General features: G+C 39.6%; 1 protein-coding gene across 1 annotated transcript in view; it reads left to right on the forward strand.

The window, feature by feature from the left end:
* Nucleotides 1-21,279, forward strand: part of Dnah11 (dynein axonemal heavy chain 11) — a 297,877-nt gene that overhangs the window by 88,761 nt on the left and 187,837 nt on the right. Inside the window, exons 29-30 of the mRNA XM_052184825.1 lie at nucleotides 5,706-5,855; nucleotides 9,183-9,416. Coding sequence (XP_052040785.1) covers nucleotides 5,706-5,855; nucleotides 9,183-9,416 — 384 coding nt within the window. The remainder of the gene's footprint in view (nucleotides 1-5,705; nucleotides 5,856-9,182; nucleotides 9,417-21,279) is intronic.

Here is a 21,279-nt window from a genome sequence, read left to right on the forward strand (position 1 = left end):
AAAGTTCACCCAGTTGGATATATGGGTTACCCCATTTTCTTCTATATGAGTTTCAGTTTTTATAAGTTTACTTGAAAAAGTATAGAATTTATATTGGATTACCATATGCAAAATTATATAATATATACATAGCAGAAAAGACAGAAATCAGCCTAAGATGCACTGTTCTTAGAATGCATTCCTGGGTACACTTTCTGGGTGAATGGACTCACTGCTTTATGTACTTGTTCTATGTATTTAATCCAATGGTCATATTACTATGCAACATGGTGTGTGATGGCTATTTAAAGTTTTACTATGTGAATGTGTCATGAACAAATCCTCTAAAATAGATTTAGATTCCCAATCATGTTGTGTCACCACCAATAATAAATTCTATTCTAAAACAAGAATAATTGTCTACTATTCTGACAGATTGGCTTAAATATTTATGCATGTGATAATAATAGGATGGACTCACATCCAGTTTTATTCTAGAGACTAATATCTTCGAAAGGCAGAACTGCCTGCATTTACGTTCTTATATGGTGGTGGGTATTGTCCTTATGAATGAGATAATAAACACACCTTTGGGCTCCTAGGTGCTTGCCAGGCCTGTTGTGCTGCAGCTCTGTGTGTGTGTTTTCTCTTAGCGAGTAGCGGCATCTTCATAAACACTGAAGAAACGTAAAATTAGAAGGCAGAAATAAAAACCAATGGTGAAGTTTGAGAAGGGAATTAGAAATGACCAATTTCATTTCTCCCCTTCATTTTCTAGGTGAGAAGCAGATGGAAGTCCTAGGCTATTAGTTGGCATTGTAAATTATAAAATAATTGTAAGTCCTTACATTTTATAAACAGTCTATCTGTGTATGGTTCCAGCAGTACAAATTTCAGTTACCAAGGGCCAATAGCAGATCCCAGTTCCCTGACAACATGATTCATGTTTGAGATGCTATGCTGTACTAGGAGAGGTGGAGTAAAGCTTAACCGCTAGCTCATCGGCTCACAGAAATCACAGATGTACAACATGATCAGCAACAGCTATGATTTGATCTGTCAGCAATAAGACACTGTTTCTCTGCTGCCAAGATATTGTTGAGTGTCCTCAGTGTCCCTAGGATGTTGTTGTGTGACCTCAGCATCCCTAGGATATTCCACATGAAATGTACAACAATAATTGATTGAGGCAGGGAATTGGTGGGAAGGTAAATATGTAGAGACTTGTAGAAAGTGTGCCATCTGGGGATAATGCTAGAAAAAGTGGATGTCAACTCACACTTGGAGTTAGGAAAGACAGGCAACTGGAGGATGACTCCTTACCCTTAGAGAGCCTGCACATACCGGCAGGCATGTGTCTTATAAAGAACAGTTCCTGATATGAACAACAGCCATGGTTGGAACATAAGGAATGACATAGTCCAGAGTAAGTGACACTGGCAAGTCAATAACATAAAATCCCAAACAAAACAAAGGAAACCAAAAAACAACATAAAACAAGCTAGATGCCCTACCTGAGAAGTGTAAAAAGGCTTATACCACCGAGAGCTCCAAGAAGGTCAGTACTTGACCCAAACTCAGAAGACACAGAGGAGCTGCTACTTCTACTGTACAAGCCAGAAGAGACAAGCAGTTCAAGGTCCCCAAAGTCTTCTACATCCCACTTGCTTCAATACATTTACTATTTTGAACTACACTGTACCAAATAGCTTGGCTGCTTTCTCTATCTAGTTCCTTACTCATTTACAACCCATGGTAAAATTTTAATGTTTTGCCATTTTTTCTATTAATTAACTAATTAATTAATTAATTAACTTTACAACCCAACTTCAGTTTCCCCTCCCTTCTCTACTTCCAGCTCCTCCTCCCACCACCAACACCTCATCTACTTTTCCTTCTTTTCCCTTCATATATCCCATGGACATTACCCAGTCCTGGTATAGCAAGTTACAGTAAAACTAGCTGCATCCTCTCCTACTAAGGCTAAGTGAGACAGCCCAGTAGGATCCCAAAGGTCCCAAAGGCAGACAGCCCCTGCTCCTGCTGTTAGGGTTCCCACGTGAAGACCAAGCTACACAGCTGTTAACCTATATGCAGACAGGCTAGGTCTGTCCCATTAATGCTCCCTGGTTGACCATTTAGTCTCTGTGAACTCCTACAGGGCCCATAGTTGATTCTGTAGGTTTTATTGTGGTGTCATTGACTCATCTTTACAAAAACTTTTTAAAGGTCTTCGTACTGTCATGAGTTTCCATGTTGCTTATTAAGATGGTTGATGTACTTTCAGGTCACATGACAATATTTTATAAACACACAAGCTGGGACAGTATGTATACATTAATCAGCACCATACCCAAATAACATGAGGGAACATTCTTCAGTTTTTATTGATAATCTCTTAGAAGCAAACTTAGAGCATGATGAAGATTCAGTTTCCTTAATAATAGTCTGAAAGTGTTATTTTGTTTGTTTGTTTTTTGAGGCAGGGTTTTTTGTGTAGCCCTGTCTGTCCTGGAACTCACTATGTAGACCAAGTTGGCCTTGAACTCAGAGATCCACCTGCCTCTGCCTCCCAAGTGCTGGGATTAAAGGCGTGTGTCACCACTGCCCGGCTGAAAGTGTTATTTTAATGTATGTTTTTAGTTGTAAAATAAAATCTTTTCCCCAGTTAACCAGGAAGAAGAAAATCTAATTCCATTTAAAATACAAAGATACTTCATCAGAAAACATTTGTTTTAAAAAGTCCTCTCAGAAAATTTCAATAAGAAAGAAACAATACTAGAATCTGATTTCAACACCAAATCCAAGTCACAAGGATTGGAAGTTAAGCAATTTACATTTTCTGGCAACTGCCAGGGCAGCTATAATGGCCAGAAGTTGTTGTGAAATTATTTTCTGAGCAAAGCAATAATGTGTGAGGATACTCGATGGCTGAGGTCTCATTTATCCTGCAGATTTTCAATTGAGTATTATCTAGGCCCATTACCCGGTAGAAACCGTTTGACATCTGTGTGCTTCCTGGCCACCTCAGTGAGGAGAGTGAATGGTTAGATTATTGCAGAGATGTTCTGTGTATAAATGCCCTTTGGGTAATGTGCAGAGATGGAGGTGAATATGATAACCCAGGTAGTGATCCGCCTACACCTCTCCCTATATCTAAAGTAAGGAAGACCCTCAGAAACCCATCTGTTTTAAACTTGAAGATGTCCCGACGCCATAACCTTAATGCTTAAACTGCAGATGCAGCAATGTGTGAAGACTTTAAAAGATTAAGTTGCCCCAAAGGAAACTTACTGATACTGCTGGGCTTGTCATGTAGATAGCTCAGGCAGCTGCTGCTACATACCAAGTCCAGCTAAAGTATAGGCCAAGAAACACTCGTGACAGAGGTGAGACCTATCAGCAGGGAAATATTGCCCAGTTTCAGACTACCTTCTGCTGATAGTAGCCTTTGTTTTCTGCTGAGGAAAATTTTTATAGCACAGATAATCAACTGTCTTAAAGTGTACAGTTTGGTGTTATTTGCACATTTTTAATGTTTAACAACTACGGTATCACCTGTCTTTTGTTTCCAAGACATTTTGGTCAACCCCAAATACTCTTCTGCACCCATTACATTGCTTGCCTATGACTCTCTCTCCCTAGCACCACTAGGAACCAATGGTCTGCAGTTTCTATCTGTGGATTTGCACATTCTCGGTATTTTGTGTGGATGCTTATGTAGTTGATAAGATTGGATGTCTGGCTACTGTTGTCATTGAATTTAGTGTTGCTAAGGTTTGTTCACAAACCTTTTCCCCCAAAGTTAGATATTGAGCACATAACCTTGTGTGTACTAGACAAGTGTTCTATCACTGAGCTACATCCTATGGTTATTCTAAAACAGGGCCTTACTAGATATTCCAGGCTGGACTGGAAGTTAGTCTTTCAGCTTCCCTTTCCTCAGTTCTAGAACAAGAGTATGTTCCAGCATACAGTCTTTGTTATCATGCATACACACATGGCCAAACAGTACTACACAGTATGTACTTTGTACAATTTGCTTATCCATCTATTTGAGTGGCTATTTCTACTTTTGGGCTACTTTTGTTCCCATGGAGGGAATACTGATATACAACTGTCTGTTCAAGTGGCTCTATGCAGGGTGTATCGATGGTTTCTTGATAATTCTGTTTAATTTGCTAAGCAACCATGATGCACTCTTCCACTCAATGATACAACAAGTCAGAGGAGTGTGGGTTCCTACTGTTGGTGGTTCCTCTGGGCCCATCTCTAGCCATGAGTTAGTCTTCTCCAAAAGAGATGAGTGGTTTGGCTGATGTGTGGGTGTAAGTCCACCTACTGAAAAGTTGCCTTCCTCTTTAATCCTCCAGGGCAATGCTAGGCATTGTTCCTAGGTAGGGGCCTGCCATGACTTATTAGAAGGGTTATTGGAAAGGAGGGAGGGTATGGCTAGTTTAGAACTTTTTTTTTTAATTTTTTTTATTTGGTATATTTTTTATTTACATTTCAAATGATTTCCCCTTTCCTAGCCCCCCACTCCCAAAAAGTCCCGTAAGCCCCCTTCTCTCCCCCTGTCCTCCCACCCACCCCTTCCCACTTCCCCGTTCTGGTTTTGCTGAATACTGCTTCATTGAGTCTTTCCAGAACAAGGGGCCACTCTTCCTTTCTTCTTGTACCTCATTTGATGTGTAGATTATGTTTTGGGTAATCCAGGTTTCTAGGTTAATATCCATTTATTAGTGAGTGCATACCATGATTCATATTTTGAGTCTGGGTTACCTCACTTAGTATGATGTAGTTTAGAACTTTTGTTTGAAAGCTAGTTACATATTTTTCTTCAGACTGAACTCTTCAGACGAGAGGCCTGCTGGTATTCATCTTCCATTTTAACCTCAATTTGTCAAATTTCAATGAGATGCATCACGTTCAATGCATTGGTTTCCTTTGGAGAATGCAGGAGAAGCTGGGACATGGGCTATGGTCTTTATTAACCAGCTCCGGACCTGTAAATCCAAAGTCTCCCTGCCATTCAGTCTCAGCAGCGTTGACTTGAACAACTTACCTAATAAATCAAAATAGGGAGACAACATTCAGTCTCTTTGTGTACCAAAAATGCATGAGACTCAAAATATCTCTCTGAATAAATGACATCAATAGATCCCAAACCATAAGATTCTCTTGAATTCATGTTTATTTTAGATATTTTACCAATGTTCTTGTACTTCAAATCAAGATTATAAATATGAATTTTAGAAGTTTGACCTTAGAAGTTCTACTGAAATGAATGTCCCCAGTTGTGATGCATCAAGATAGGTCGGTGAGACTTCAAGCACTAGGCATAGCGAGCACTCACCAGACTTAGGAAGTACTCATCAGACATAATGAGTGCTCACCAGGCATAGTGAGCAATCACCAGGCATAGTGAGCACTCATCAGGCATAGTGAGCACTCAGCAGACATAGGGAGCACTCACCAGGCATAGTAAGTACTCACCAGGCATAGTGGGCACTCACCAGGCTACATATCACAGTGGGATTAGAATCCTGGCCTCCTCTCCATCAGGTTCATTTCAAGTACTTGTATCTTATTAGTGATCTTGACTTTGAGACAATTCTGGAAATTTATGAATAAAGGTTAGTAACTTCATAAGGTTTTGTTTCTCAATTACCAGGGTTTTTGTACAGTAAAGAACACTCAGCTTTTCTTTAACATTCTGGTCTTAGGTAACACGCCACCTTGTCAAACTCTTTGACAGCATCTCGGATCTGCAGTTTGAAGATAATCCGGAAGTGTCCACACACAAAGCGGTTGGGATGCTCAGCAAAGAAAAGGAGTATGTCCCATTCCAGGCCGGCTGTGAATGCACAGGCCATGTAAGATTTGATTTCGAAGCTTTCTATGGAAAGGGAATAAATTTAGGGCAATTCCCCCAGGTTGAATTGGACTAGCAAGACTGTTTAGTTCATGTTTAAAACCAGGCTCTAGTTGGTTCTGTGCTGGAAATCGCTGTTTGCCTTCTCTGGTGTACCAAGGAGCCCCTGGTCTGTGCCCAGTTTCTTTCATTTAGCATCCAGCAGAGGTCAATGATATTTGGAGTTCAGCTAGACAGAAGGGATTAAGACTCAGGATCATAAGCACATGCATCCCAGTAACTGGCTTTGCCCTTCAGTCGGATGCTGTGGGAAGGGAAGGGGGTCTGTGGCTGGACATTCTGGTGTGAATGCTGTGAGCAGCTTCTTGGGTTAGTAAGGTCTACCAAAATGATGTCACTTAACCCAATTACTGTGCAGTTAACTGAGCATGTTCTCTACTCTCATGGAGGAATCCCTAAAAACCACCAGCTACCCACATGTATGACTTAAACACAGTCTGTTATGTTAGAAGTTGTCTCAGTTAGGGCTTCTGTTGCTTTGCTAACAACCATGACCACCATCACCTTGGGGAGGAAATGGACTATTTCATCTTACAACTCTCGGGTCACACTCCAGCCCTGAGGAAGTCAGGTAAGAAGCCTAGAGGCAGGAACTGAAGCAGAAGCCATGGAGGAACTCTGGTTACTGGCTTGCTCCCAATACTTTCATACCTAACTCAGGGCCACTTGTCCAGGACTGGTACCAACCACAGTGAACTGGGCCTTCCCACGTCAATAATTAATCAAGAAAATGACCCCACATGGGTACCCACAGGCCAATCTGATGAGAGAATTTTCTCATTTGAGATTTTTTTTTTCTCAAATGTCTCTATCCTGTATAAAGTTGATGAAGATATGCAGCCTTTCTTATAAAGTGTGGTTAGGTTGGTCTAATTCACAGAGTAACCTTGGGAGTGGTCTCTATGACAGACCCTCTCAGGTCTGGGTGCTGGCTTTCTTGAAGTGTTCTTTGCAGAAGTGCCATTTTCTTACCCAGGTTCTCTTTACTCCTCTCTGCTACTTTTTAATATTATACCAGAAAACGCTGCCAAATGAAGGGGAGGCAGATGGTAGGACACTCTGATTAAAAAATATTTTTGATCTCTTGGGCTTTTTAGGATATTATTATAGTGATTAGAACAAGTCACCATAAACTATCTTGACAAAAGTATGTTGCTGTCTGCTGCCTCCCAGCAGACTGTTCATCAACTGGCATGGTGCCCAGAGGGGGATCGTCTGACTGATGGATATGCTTGTCACTAACAGGAACTCTTGATATTGGAAGATTTCCTAGGGCTCTCACTTATTCTATATAAGCATCGTATGCTGGAAACTTCTGAGCATAGATAGCGTTCATTCTCTGATTACGTTCATTTTATATATTTAAAAAAATTTTTTTGCTTTGTATTTTCATCCTTTCTCCACACTTTTATGATTGCTTCTTCCAAATTTAGTCTGTTTACATTTATTTATTTATTTATTTATTCATTTATTTATTTATTTATTTATTTATTTACCAGATTGAGTTTTTAGGGCTCAGAAATGAAGAAGCCACGGCACTTGTCATTTTCATCATAGGCTGCAGAATGTTAAGAGGTTTTAAAAGGGTAGGACCTGGCAAAGAGTCAGAACTCTGTTACTAGATCATGTCGTTAAGCTGATGATGTTGGCATAGTTGTTCCAACATGGACTTCTGTGTCAGGTTCTCTGTAGTCTTCCCTAATGGAGCTCTTCAGGACAGACAGATCTGCTGAGGACATAAATCCCAGAGTTCAAAGGATATGCTCAAACAATGACTGGCTTGACTCTGACTCTGCACTCCATTTTAAAGTCAGAAATACTGGACCTTATTGGCTAGGAGTCCATAGGACCATGAACTTTTTCATGTTAGTAAGGCCCACCTTTAAGCAAGGGAAACCCCTGATAGTGGGTGGCAGACTATGGCCAGGACAGTGTCCCCTTTCCTCCTCAAGAAGAAGGTGTTCAGCTCATCTGTGTGCCATTTCTTTCCAGTTCCCAAAACGGTTAGAGTGTTGCTGCCATCCTCTGGGAGCCAGGGAAAGAAATCAGTTGGGACATCTTAACCATCTCCTATGGCCCTTGGAATCTATTCATTATAGCCATTTTACTACTAGGCTCTATTCTATATGAGCAGTCTATATAGCCATGTAGTTATATGCCCAACTAGAAACAGATATGTGGATCAATCGAACAAAGCACATTTGAGCAACATGGAAAACTGGCTAGAATATATTTATGGGAGTAGAATGAGCTGGAAATCAAGTTCTTGAAAAGATTAATTTTCACCAGTCAGCAGTTGTCCTATCTCTAAAACCACCATGCTGTCTAATTTCTGACAAGTGTGAAGATTGGAACCAGTAGGAAAATAATTATGATATTTACTGAAAACATTTTTGGCTTCAGACTAAGTACTGGGAAGATTTTTAGAGGGGAACTTTCAGGAAAATAAAACATGATCAGAAGACACAATTCTTAAATTGTGATCCTCAAGGTTTTAGGCCCCAACTCAAACCCCAACAGAGGGCTGTAGTGTCTGTATTGGCTGGTTTCATGTGTCAACTTGACACAGGCTGGAGATATCACCGAGCAAGGAGCTTCAGTGCCTCTTTGAGATCCAGCTGTGGGGCATTTTCTCAATTAGTGATCAAGGGTGAGAAGGCCCCTTGTGGGTGGTGCCACACCTGGGCTGGTAGTCTTAGGTTCTATAATAGAGTAGGCTGAACAAGCCAGGGGAAGCAAGCCAGTAAGAAACATCCCTCCATGGCTTCTGCATTAGCTCCTGCTTCCTGATCTGCTTGAATTCCAGTCCTAACTTCCTTTGGTGATGAACAACAGTGTGGAAGTGTAAGGTGAATAAACCCTCCCCCCCCCCCCCATCTTGCTTCTTATTCATGTTGTTTGTGCAGGAATAGAAACCCTAAGACAGTGCCTGACTTCTCAAACACCCAGTAGAGTGTTTAGAGTAGAGTTCTTGTTTAGTAGCCCCTTATCTGCAAAGCTGAAGAATGAATGACAATGTCCCATGTTTAGGAAGTCTGTCACTTACATAGAGGTTAAGAAACTAGCTATAATTTGGGGAGGAAAAAGGCTTGGGTAGAGAAAAGTTTCATCAGTAGTTGAGTTTCCTCTGCGAGTTCTCCTGTGTGTTTCCTGGATGGTTTACAGATAGTCTACTGTGGTCCTGTTGTATGGGCTTCAGGCTAGATGGAGCATAAAGCAGCTCTTCTACTGTTCAGCCTGAGTCCTCACATTTCAATTTTCTTCCAAGGTGGAAAGCTGGCTTCTGCAACTCGAACAGACCATGAAGGACACAGTGCGTCTGGCAATCACAGAAGCCATCTCAGCCTATGAGGAGAAACCTAGAGAGCTGTGGATCTTTGATTTCCCGGCTCAGGTGGCTCTAACTGGCTCACAAATATGGTGGACCACAGACGTAGGAATCGCCTTCAGTCGACTAGAGGAGGGCTATGAAACAGCCTTAAAGGATTTCCATAAGAAACAGGTATTTTCAGAAATCTCAGACCTGGCAGTTAAAGGGGATTGAACAGGAAGCTTCATGTACTCATCATTTTCCATTAGCTTTTGAAGAAAAGTGGATGCTTGGTTTTCTAATCTGAGGAAAAATGAGAGCTTTTTTTTGATTTAGTAGATTTATAGTTAGACAACACAGGTTAAAGACATTGCCAATCTCTTCTTGGGTACCAGTTAATCTGTTGATATCTATGCTTTGATTGTATCTATAAAGTGAGGACATTGAAAAAATGTTAAAATAATATTCTTTCAACTTGCAGCTACTGTAGGTTGGGCTGGAGCTGCCATCTTTCTGCACATCTCTGGGTTTGCACTTGATTCCCCTCCTTCCTATTCACCATTTCTTGATTCTCTGAATATTTATTTCTTAAAATAGTAAATGACAGTCTGTGGATGTGTATTTATATGCTTTACTATTTTTAACTTATGGCTTATTTAATTATTTGCTTATTGTTGAAGATGAAGAAAAACCATCTAGGAAGAAAAATAGAGAAGATTCATTTTCTCATGAAAACCATTGATAGCATTTGGCATGTAACCATCCAAAGGTTTCTTTATGTCTGTCTTTCTGTATGAATGTGCATGTATGTGTAAATATGTGTGTGTAGATACTCACTTGGAATCATACTATCTACATTGGTAGGTATACATATCACTGCCCACATATTTTATAAGCAGCTTTGGCCAAACTGGCTTTTTCTCCTACCTCCTTTGAGTTTGTTGTGATTATCATCTTACTTTGGTCCCAAATACTTCAATTTCTATTTTAAAATGTTTACCTGTTTTAAATGATAAGAATTTATATACTTATGGTTGACAACTTGTTTGGTACATATGTATATGGATAGAATGGCCAAATCAAGCCATCTGACATGATAACTGCTTTCGGTGGTTAGGACATTCAGAATCTGTCTGAACAGTTTTTGAATGCATACCATGGTGTGTGCTAGGGTCTTGACTGTGTTCTCTTACTGAAAGTTGGGCATCCTTCACCTAGTATCTCCCTGATTCTCCTTGCTTCTCGTAACTGCTACTTTACATACCATCAATGAGTTCTATATTTTAAAATTCCACATGTAAATAGGATGAAGATGATGTAAGATATACCTAGTTTATTCCAGTTAACAAAACATCTCTAGACTCATCACTGCTGTTTCAAATGGCTTCAGTACTCCAGTATATATTACATCATTTCTTTATTCACTCACTCATTGATAGACATGTAAATTATGGCATATCTTAGTTGTTATGGTAACACTTCAGTGAACATTGGCGTGCAGATGTTTCTTCTGACCCACAGACTTCAGTCTTTTGTATACATAGCCAGTAGCAGGATTGCTGGATCATATGGGAGATTCATCTCTGGCTTTCCAAGAAACCCTTACACTAACTTTTATAATGGCTAGACTAATTTATGTTACTACCAAGAATGTCTAAGGATTCCCTTTCGATACTTTAATATTTTACTTTAGTAGTTTATTTTCATTGTTTTAATCTGTTTCCCCCAAATTCTCTTTTGTGTATGTTTTAATGTTTATATATGCAGGTGCATATGAGTATCTATTCATATATGCATAGAGGCACTTTATACCTTGGTGTAATGTCGTCATTTGGTTTGTCTTAGAGACACTCTTTCTTACCAACATGCAGCTCATGGATTCTGCAGCACTGGCTGACCAGTGAGCTACAGGGTTCTACCTATCTCTCAGTCCTACGTGTCGAGATTGCAAGCATGGGCCATGGGCAGTGTCTCGTGTGGACTCTGAGGGTAGCAAGCATTTGACCATCTGAGCTATCAATCCCTGAAATAGTTCTTTTAAATGGATTTTACATCATCCAGCCTTGTGATTTCCAGGCTTTTCTGTCATGTCTTATTTCAGAAATAGTTAATAGATTTTCTTAGATCATTGCCAGCTAAAGCCATTGAGCCACTGTGCTGCTGGTTGTTCGTAAGGCTCATTTCTTCAAGTTGCAGTCTGGGCTTGCTTTTTCTGCAGGATCTCTCTCTCTCTCTGTGTCCATGTATTGTCTGTTTTCTTACTTTTTTTTTGTCAACAGCTGTGGATTTTGGATTGGGTCTGTGGTTAATAAATCAGGATAGGTTTCATAGTTATACTGGCAGGCATGATTTGAAACCTTGGTTTGCTATATAGGACTTTTTTTCTTTCCTAAAGCCCCAGGCCCCTCAGGTGTGGAGGTTTTCTAGGGCTCTCTATTGGAATGCAAAATACTGAAGATCCTGGCTGCTCAGTTCTCACTCCTGGCCTTGTCCAGCCAGCATAAGATCCATAATCTAAATGTGATACTTCTGTTCCCATGTGGCAACTGAAACCCCAGTCTGCAGATGTTGAAGTTCCTATCAGATCCTATTTGAGGCTGCCATGTTTGTCAGCCATTAAGATATGCACTTCCGCTTTTCCCTGGAAGCATAGCTTTGTGTCCTTAGGGTAGCATTCATTTCCTCCTCCCCTCCCCCCTCCACTTTCTTCCCATCCCCTCCCCACTCTTCCCTGCCCCCTTCTCCCTTCCCCTCTCCTCTTCTTTCCTGCCCCCTCCTCCCCTCCCTCTCCTTCCCTTTTCCTCTCTTTCATGCTCATTATTAACAAAGCAGTAAGAAGCCTTGTATATTTATACTTCACATGTTTTTCCTTTGCTTCTTCAGGCTAGATTGGTGGAAGTAAACATTCAGGTCAAATCCCCCCCCACACACACAAATTTGTACAGGAAGACAGTACAAATCTACCCCTCAATGCTGAGGCCAAGAATTATCTTCTTCCTCCCCTCAGTAAGGTTGGCTGTTTCGAAACATTCCTGAAGCATCAATTAGCCAGCTAATGAATTAGTTTTCATCTCTCTTACTGTTTTTGTAAGGGTTTCCATTCTTTAAGACTTGTTGTACATACAGATACACAGATCTGTATGAGGTATATATGAGATATATGAGGAATATACACATATCTATATGAGACTTGTTGCATATACAGATATACTTATCTATATGAGGTATGAATGGTAAGAACAGAGAGAATGGGATATGAAGATTTAAAAGCTTCTGTTATTAGTGTGTGTGTGTAAAGAGAGCATGAGCAAGCACATGGAAAGGTCAGAGGGCAACTTGAGGGGGTTGGATCTTTCCTTTCACTGTGTTGGGACAGTATCTCCTTGTTACTCCTGCACTTCATATTACAGACCAGTTCTGGTCTGCAGGCCTCTGAGAAAGTCTCCTGTCTCCACTTCCCATCTCATTGTAGAAATGCTTTTCTTCCTTTACATGAGTTCCAAGGATTTTCAGGCTGAATTCCCTTCACCAGCCTATGATAAAAACTCTTATGAAATCCTTCAGCACTCACTTGAGTGTTGACAGTCTAGTCCTATGGCTGCCCTCAACAATGTCCAGTTCTGCAGGTGGTACTAACGAGTATTGGAGAAGCTAATGCTTGGATGTTGCTAACGCTGTGGTCAGGGTCATGGGAAGTGTGTGCCTCTCTGTTAAAGGCCATTTGGCCATCTTGTAAAAGTGGGTGTAACCACGACTATAGAGAGGGCTCACTCAGTGAGAAAGAATGCTGCTGCACAAGCACCAGGCCTGAGGTCAATAACACACAGGAGCTGAGCATGGCCGCACCTGCCTCAAGCTGCAGAGTTGTAGGGCAGAGGCAAGAGGATCACTGGGGCTCACAGGCTGCCAGCCTATGTCCAAGTTCAGTGAGAGACACCATTTCAAGGGAACAAGGTGGAGACTATAGAGCAGTATACTTGATTTCTTCCCCTGCTGTCTGTGTGTGTGTGCCTGGTACACATGTTCATCACACACACATCACACACTGCATCTCTCACACACACATTGTGCATGCAACTGCCTGCTGCAGGTAATTTTTAATTACAATTACTCTTATAATAATGGGAGAAGTTTTTAAATTAATGTTAAAAGAGCTTAGTTTTAAAACTGGAGGTCAGAGTTGGAATTAACAGATGGCCTGCCTACAAATTGTGGTTTTTCTTGTTTCTGCTTATAAAATCAGTGAGATAAATAAACGCAGATAATTGTTTCAAATTCTGATTATTTCCCAGAGACATATTGTCTTAGGGTTTTATTGCCCGGAATAGACACGATGACCAAGACAACTCTTATACACAAAACATTTAACTAGGGTCAGCTTGCAGTCTCAGAGGTTTAATTCACAATTTCAGTTTAGTCTGTTGTCATCACAGCAGAAAACATAGCAGCATGTAGGCAGACCTGGTGCTGGAGGAGAAGAGAGTTCTACATGTTGATCCTAAGGCAGCCAGGAGGAAGGTCTCTTCCACCCTGAGCAGAGCGTGATTACTAAGAGACCTCAGAGGCCATCCCCACAGTGACACACTTCATCTAACAAAGCCATACCTATTCCAACAAGGCCACACCTTGTAGTAGTGCCACTCCCCATGGGCCAAGCTTTCAAACACAGGAGTCTATGGGGCCAAACCTTTCAAACCACACCACCTATCATTATTTCATGTACTATAACATTAGATTAAAATGCACACACACTTACAAGTACACAAATACACAGTGATACATACATACATACATACAGACAGACAAACAGACAGACAGACACATGCTCATACACACACCCCATGCACACGTGACACCTTCCTTGCCTTGCCCTGTCAAAAGCTTTGGAATAAGACAAATCAGATAGATTTGATTCCTTAGATTTGAAAGTTCCTTGGCAACAGTGGTTGTTTGTATGTATGTTTGTTGCGTGTTTGTTTTTCTTCTCTTGTCGTTTAGAGGATTGAGACCTGGGGAGAAACAACCTTCTGCTCTTATTACTGAGCTGCGTGGGTAAGCACCAATAAAGGGACAGTAGCATTTTACACCTGAAAAAAATTACTGTGGTGTGCTTAGACTTCACCCAGAAAAGTGTGGATAAAATCATGACAAAACTTTGTTTTTAGTCCTTAGTAGTATTTCATCATATCTAAATTTTGTAAGTTCTTTAAGCATTCTATCAACTGGTATTTGCATTTCTAGCTTGAAGCTTCATGCTGCCTTTGCATTCTTGAAAAAAGTCTTTTCCTGGACATATATTTTCATCTCTTCTGGGTAAAATACACAGAAGCAAAATTTCTTGGTAATCAGGGTGTATATTTAAATATCAGAGATGCTGACCGAGTTCCTCATTGTTGCACGACTGTCAGTGATGTGCAGGGATTCTTGCTCTACAGCTGCTTTTTCATCTCCAATGCATTTGGTCATTCTCCATAGCTGCAGCCGTTCCAGAGCTGTTGATAAACATCTCAGTGCTCCTTGAACTTGAATTTCTCTAACATCTGAAGAGGTTGAACAATGGTTCCGCATCCATTAGTATTCTGTCTTAGGTTGTGTTGTCACTCAGTTTTTTAAACATTTGCCTGGCTTGCCCTTTTCTTGTTAACTCCAAGAGCTCTTATTTATTGGGGATATAAACCCTTTGTTGGAAAATGAATGAATTACAGATTTTCTTCTGACACCCAGCTATCCACCCATAAATCGAATGTTTTAATGGTCATTGTCATGAGTAGAATGTTGTGGCTTTGTGACATAATATACCACATTTTCCTCTTATGGATAGTTCCTTTTGTGTCATAGATAAATTCTTGTCTACCTAAAGTCATCCAAGGATCTACTTCCCTTAAGATGTGCGTTGGTTCTCAGGGTCTTGTTTAGAACTATGGCCCATTCATCGTTTCTTGTTTCCATTGAATTAATTTCCCACCTTGATCTAAAGAAAAAGTCAGTTTGTTCTGTCTCTGTCTCTGTGTGTGTGTGGGGGGGGATTTTTTTATGTTTTCTTTTTATTTATTTTTCTGTCTCTATGACAAAACCATGGTCTTAATTTACTATAACATTATAATAAGCATTAAAGTCAAATTTCATATCTCTTTTGTTTCCCCTTCAAAATTGTTTACACTATTCTAAAATTTTAAGATATAAATTGTTTTTACCTTTGTGTTTATTCTTAGGGGAATATTTTTAGCCGAATTAAATTTTTTTACTAGACTATTTCTGGTAAGTAGAAAATTTAGGATAGCGGTTCTTTTTGTTGTTTTTTGTTTTTCTTGTTTTGTTTGTTTGCTTTATTGCTTTTTTGAGACAGGATTTCTCTGTATAGCCCTGACTGGTCTTCAACTCAGAAATACACCTGTCTCTGCCTTCAGAGTGCTGGGATTAAAGGCATGTGCCACCACCTCCCCACTTAGTTAGATGGTCTCTATTTTCTCTCTGCAATGTCTTTGAAGCTTATTACATAGTCTTATGCATTTCTCTCTAGATTTATTTTACTTGTGATATTTTAATTCTAGTTTATATACTAATATATTTTTGAACTTTAACTTCAGTATTTACGACTAATGATAGAAATGTAGTGGATGAAAAGATATTTACTTTGTATCTTAAGAGTTCCCAAAATTTGCTTTCTATGTTTAGTACTTTGTAGTTTGTGAAGTATGGACTATGTAGGCTTTTCTGGGTATATGAACACGTCCAACTTAAGCAATGACAGTTTTATATTTCATCTTCTATTCTTTTACTTGCTCTTTATTTCTTTTTCTTGGCTTCTTGCATTGGCTAGGACCACTAGTACATTGTTGAAGAACCTAGACTTCTTTGATTTATGAACAGTTCAGGGTAGAACACTTAACTATGTCTCTATTAAGTATGCATTAATTTGTTTTTGAAGACATCCTTTGTTGTGTGGCTTTTTCTGAGTAACAATTTTTCTGGAAACAAATGCTCATTCACCCCAGACAGGAATAATGCCAGCCAAGTCCAGCTCGGTGAGATGTTTGTTGGGGTTACATGGGGAGTATTTTTAAGAGCATTGGTGACTCTCAAGCAGCTGCCCCACCTCAGGGTGGGTGACAGCTCTCAAACTCTGCACTCCTGGAGTTCCTGTCCATCTTGTAGGCACCTCCACCCAAGAGTCTCCTCTTCCTTGCCATTATTAGCTTCTGTAACCTAGAGGGAGACTGTGGATCTTCTAACTTCCTGATCTTGATTAATCTTATATTTTGCTGGCTTCTTATTGAGCCTTTAGAGTGTCTGTTTTCCTTTTGGGGGAGAATATTTCAATTCAGAGGAGCCACAACAGCCCCATAGAAGAGAAATTCTTTCACCAAGTAGAGAAAATTTTTTCCATGACTGCAGGCAGAGAATTTCTTGAAAAGGCATTGAACCTTTTCTGATCCTCTGAGATGACCATTTGATTTATCTTCTGCTCTGTTGCTGTGAATTTTATATCTTGTGTTATAAATTTTGTGTTAAAGATTCAGCTTGGATCCTTATAATGTGCTAAGCATGCCCTCTATAGTGAGCAGCACCCACAATCCTGTGGAAATTTTTGAATGTTAATCTAATTTTATATTATTGTATTATTAACTTTAGTTGGTTTTACTGTACTATCCTTATAAAAATATTGTGTCTGTTTGTTAACATTTTATTAATGAATTCTGCCTTGGTTTTTCACCATCATTTCCAATGGTTATTATTTAAATGTTTGTTTTTGAGAATTTTTATATATGTATACAATGATATACAATATCTGTCCCCCATTTTCCCCAACTTCTCCTAATTTCCTCAACATGTCTCCTCCCAAACTTCATGTCCAAACTTTCCAAATATGCATGAAGGCGGAGCCGTCCACTGTAGCATGGACATGAGGCCACACCCTCAATACAAAATGATACCCTCCTCCTACCTCCAGCATCTAACCACTGCCAATAGTTCTTTAGAAAAGGGTGGGCACTGAAGATCAACTAACTACTCATCCATGCCAGATGTTGACAGACTTAATCCTGTGTAGATAACTGCGATGAGTTCATTATTGTAATAGTGACATCGTTTCTTGTGTAGGTAACTATAGCAGCCATGAGTTCATTATTGTAGTAGTGACATCATGTCTTGTGTAGGGAACTATAGCACCCATGAGTTTATTATTGTAATAGTGATATCATGTCTTGTGTAGGTAACTATAGCACCCATGAGTTCATTATTGTAATAGTGATATCATGTCTTGTGTAGGTAACTATAGCACCCATGAGTTCATTATTGTAATAGTGACATCATGTCTTGTGTAGGTAACTATAGCAGCTATGAATTCATTATCACAATAGTGATGTCATGTCTTATGTAGGTAACTTTAGTAGTTATGAGTTCATTATTGTAATAGTGATGTCATATCTGTGTAAGTAACTATAGAAATTATGAGTTCACTATTGTAATAGTGACATTATGTCTTGTGTAAGTAACTATAGCAGCTATGAGTTTGATTCCTGCAACATGAACATAGCCTTTCTAGGTGGTCAACCTCTAACTTTGCTAACATAAATCCTCATTCTTTAGGTATTAGCACAAATGTTCTTTCTTCCAAAATGCTGTTACAACCCCTGTATTAGGCAAGGCCCTGTTTCTGTGTGCCATGAGAGTACTGTATACATATCTTAATTATTAACCTGCCTTCCTCCTTGGCATATGGGCTTGGAAATGGTAACTCCGTGTGCCATCTTATATGAGTGAGTAGAATGGACAGTGCTGGTGCATTGTGTCACTCATTTTCTCAGTTCTTTCTTCTTTCCTTGTTTTATGAGCACATCTTTGAAAAGGCCAGTGTTCTAGGTGAGGGATACCATACAGAGTGAGACACATGTGGGCCTGGAGCCTTGAGAACTCATGGCTAAAGGAGAGGAGAGAAAGAAAGCACCAACAGCTGATAAACAGCAGCTGATAAAATCCCTTTAAGTTCTATAAAATGGGATTCTATGGAATGTTTGTCAGGAAAAGCCTAGAAGACAATATGGTGGAGAAGGCCAGCCTGAAAAATTCAGCAACCACAAAAGGTCTCAGGGAAGAAGAGCCTTGGTATATAGAGCCACAGCTGTGGCCTTGAAGCAGCCATGACAGGAAGCACAGAGAAGTGCAGTGTTGCTGGAGCAGAGGACCACAGGAGAAATGGGTGTGGGCAAGCGCTCTGCTTTTCAGACAGCAAGGCTTTTACACTTAGACTATTTTATACTGCCAGATTTTCTCCATTCTCATGGTCTGCTTAGAGCCAGGATGCAGTATGAAAACAGGCACTTGGGGCAACTGTCCTTGACCCAGTAGAAAGTCAGACAACACTCCTGAGTCAGGGGCAAGAATAAGCATGCATTTATGAGAAGGTGTGTTATTTTGAAAAGCTTCCATAGGCTATTTTCTATGTCATCCACCCATAAACATGGGTGTAATTATAGTGTGACCATTCTGTAATTGCTACCTGGAGCCACTTCCCAAATTCTAGACATTATATGACTGTTGTTATGGTTACAGAATCTCATTACTTCTGAGAGGAAATTGGGGAAATCTTAATCTCAAGAGTCTGTGAGTGCAACATACAATGGTGTGCACATAACACTGGCAAGGCATCATCTTAATAATCTTGTCTTTGACTGAACTTCTGTGAGAAATGAATCAGTAATGTAGAAATCACAGGGCTTTTGGAGGCTTAGACAACTAAGTGCATGAGAAACACTAGAAATTATAAATGTGTTTAGGTATAAAGGCATAAGGTATTGTTTCTATCATAATGAACTGGTTAGACAAATTCTGCTGATGGTGTAACATCTGATGCCATGGGATTTAGATATCTTGGCCCAAATAAGTAAATAAGTAATACCAAATACCTCTTTTCTATTCAGCATATGCACACACACACACACACACACACACACACACACACACACACACGTATATATACAGACCGGTTACATACACACACCATATGTATAATGTATATATGTATGTTTAAGCTTTCAGTAAATATCTTTACAGATGCTTATAATTGTTTTCTGTGTTGTAATCTGGTATCTCTTTGACTCACACTCTTGACAGTGGCTCAGGGGACAAAGTGCTGACTTGTCCCCTGACAATGTCCTTGCCTTCCTGGCGCCTGACATCTAGGAAGTGATGAATTCTGAGCATATCATACACAAAAGAATAGCCACATCTGCTCTTGGTGAAATTGAAGGTTTGTTGTAAGATAATAAGTAGGTGAGTGAGTATTGTCACCAGCACTTATTCTCTGACATCCTCAGGGTGTCAGACTCTGTCTCATGCTGGTTGAGTCTCATCTCTGATGACTGAATGTGATGAGCATATTTTCACATTATAGGTTGGTGAATTTGTGTCTGTGCGGGCTTTTGGCTCATGTTTAAGTCAGAATACTTGGGGTTCTTTTTGTATTGTTTTGCTGATATATGGGAATTACAGTATTGGGGTATTAACTCTTTAACAGGTACAGTTTCCAAATATTTTCTCCAATTCCTCACATTGTATTTTTATCTTCTTTATTGTGCTTTATATTCTTTATTCTGCTGTACAGAAACTTTTCACTTTGATATAGTCTCACTTTTTTCCTTTTTTTTTTTTTCTTGTGGTTTTGGTTTCAAACTTTAAGACTCATTGTCAAGAGTTCTATTCTCATGTCTGCTTCTAGTAGTTCATGTAGAAAGCTTCAGTATGTATTGAAATTAGTGTAGGTGGGAAGGCCCAGTTTGATTTCTGTTTTATGTTGTGAATATAGGTCTTGTGCTTCCCAAGTTGGCCTTGAACTATAGGTTCCTGAGGGTGACCTTGAACTGCTCCTTCAGCCATGGCCTCTCATATACCATGATCACAGGCATGGTCTCGCATCTGCCTCAGTAGTCCTGCCCCATTTATTGAAGATGCTATTCGTATTCCAAGCATATTTTTGTTTCCATATTGAAAGCTAGTTGTAAATGTTCAGTTCCACTGCAGTTAATTACTGCAGTCTTGTGATATAATTTGGGTCAGATATATAGCTTTAGATATTCAAGGTCACTTGTGGTTTCATATGCATTTTAAGTTTTCTTTTTATTTCTGAAGGTACTGTTGTGGTGTTGATATAGATCACACTTAATTTTTACATTTTTTTGAGTAGTTTGGATATTTAAAACATATGAGTTATTTCAACCCACAAGTCTGGGATACATTTACATTTACTTGTGCCTTTTGAAAATTTCTTTCACTGATGCTTCGTAGTTCTTAGCAATCAAATTTGTTGTGTCCTTAGCTATTTCTACAAAGGAAATGAAATTGTTTTGATGGATTATTTGCATTCTACTTTTTATTGCAGCTTTATTCACAACAGCCAACATGCATAAAACACTTTATTTTGCTGATAGATGAAAAAATCATACATATAGATACGTGTATGCAGAATGGGATATTATTCAACCTTAAAACATAGAAAATTATGCCACTTAAGACAGCATGGATGAATCTGAAGTATATGTATGTGTGTGTACACACACATACACACACACACACACACACACACACACACTCAATGAAATGCAGCAGGCACAGAAATGTGTACGTATTACCTCACGAATATGAAGAACCCTTAAAAAGCCAAACTCATGGGGAGAGAATAATTGGTATGAATGAATACATTCTGAAGCCCTCATAAACTACACGGGCAACTACAACTGGTACTGTGGATTATACCCTTGAGATGTGCTGAGCGGGAGGATCTCAAATCATCTTACCAAACCACAGTAAGCAGTCACCATGAGGAGAATGCTTGAACAGCTGTGGAAATCATACTGCAGTATACATATAGGCCGAACTACTATGGTGCATAATAAGTAATTTCTTATTTGTCAATCTTCTCTCAGTCTTGGGAGAAGCAATAGAGTACACTGTGTAAGCTAGTGGGTAAGGATATATGCCTCCAGAACAGATACAAATTCTAGTACCTAACTTACATATTATATTTTTATTTTATAATACTAAGAATGAACCCAGGCCA

This window comes from Apodemus sylvaticus, chromosome 6 (genome assembly GCF_947179515.1).
Source record: "Apodemus sylvaticus chromosome 6, mApoSyl1.1, whole genome shotgun sequence".
In the NCBI taxonomy this organism is placed as follows: Eukaryota; Metazoa; Chordata; class Mammalia; order Rodentia; family Muridae; genus Apodemus; species Apodemus sylvaticus.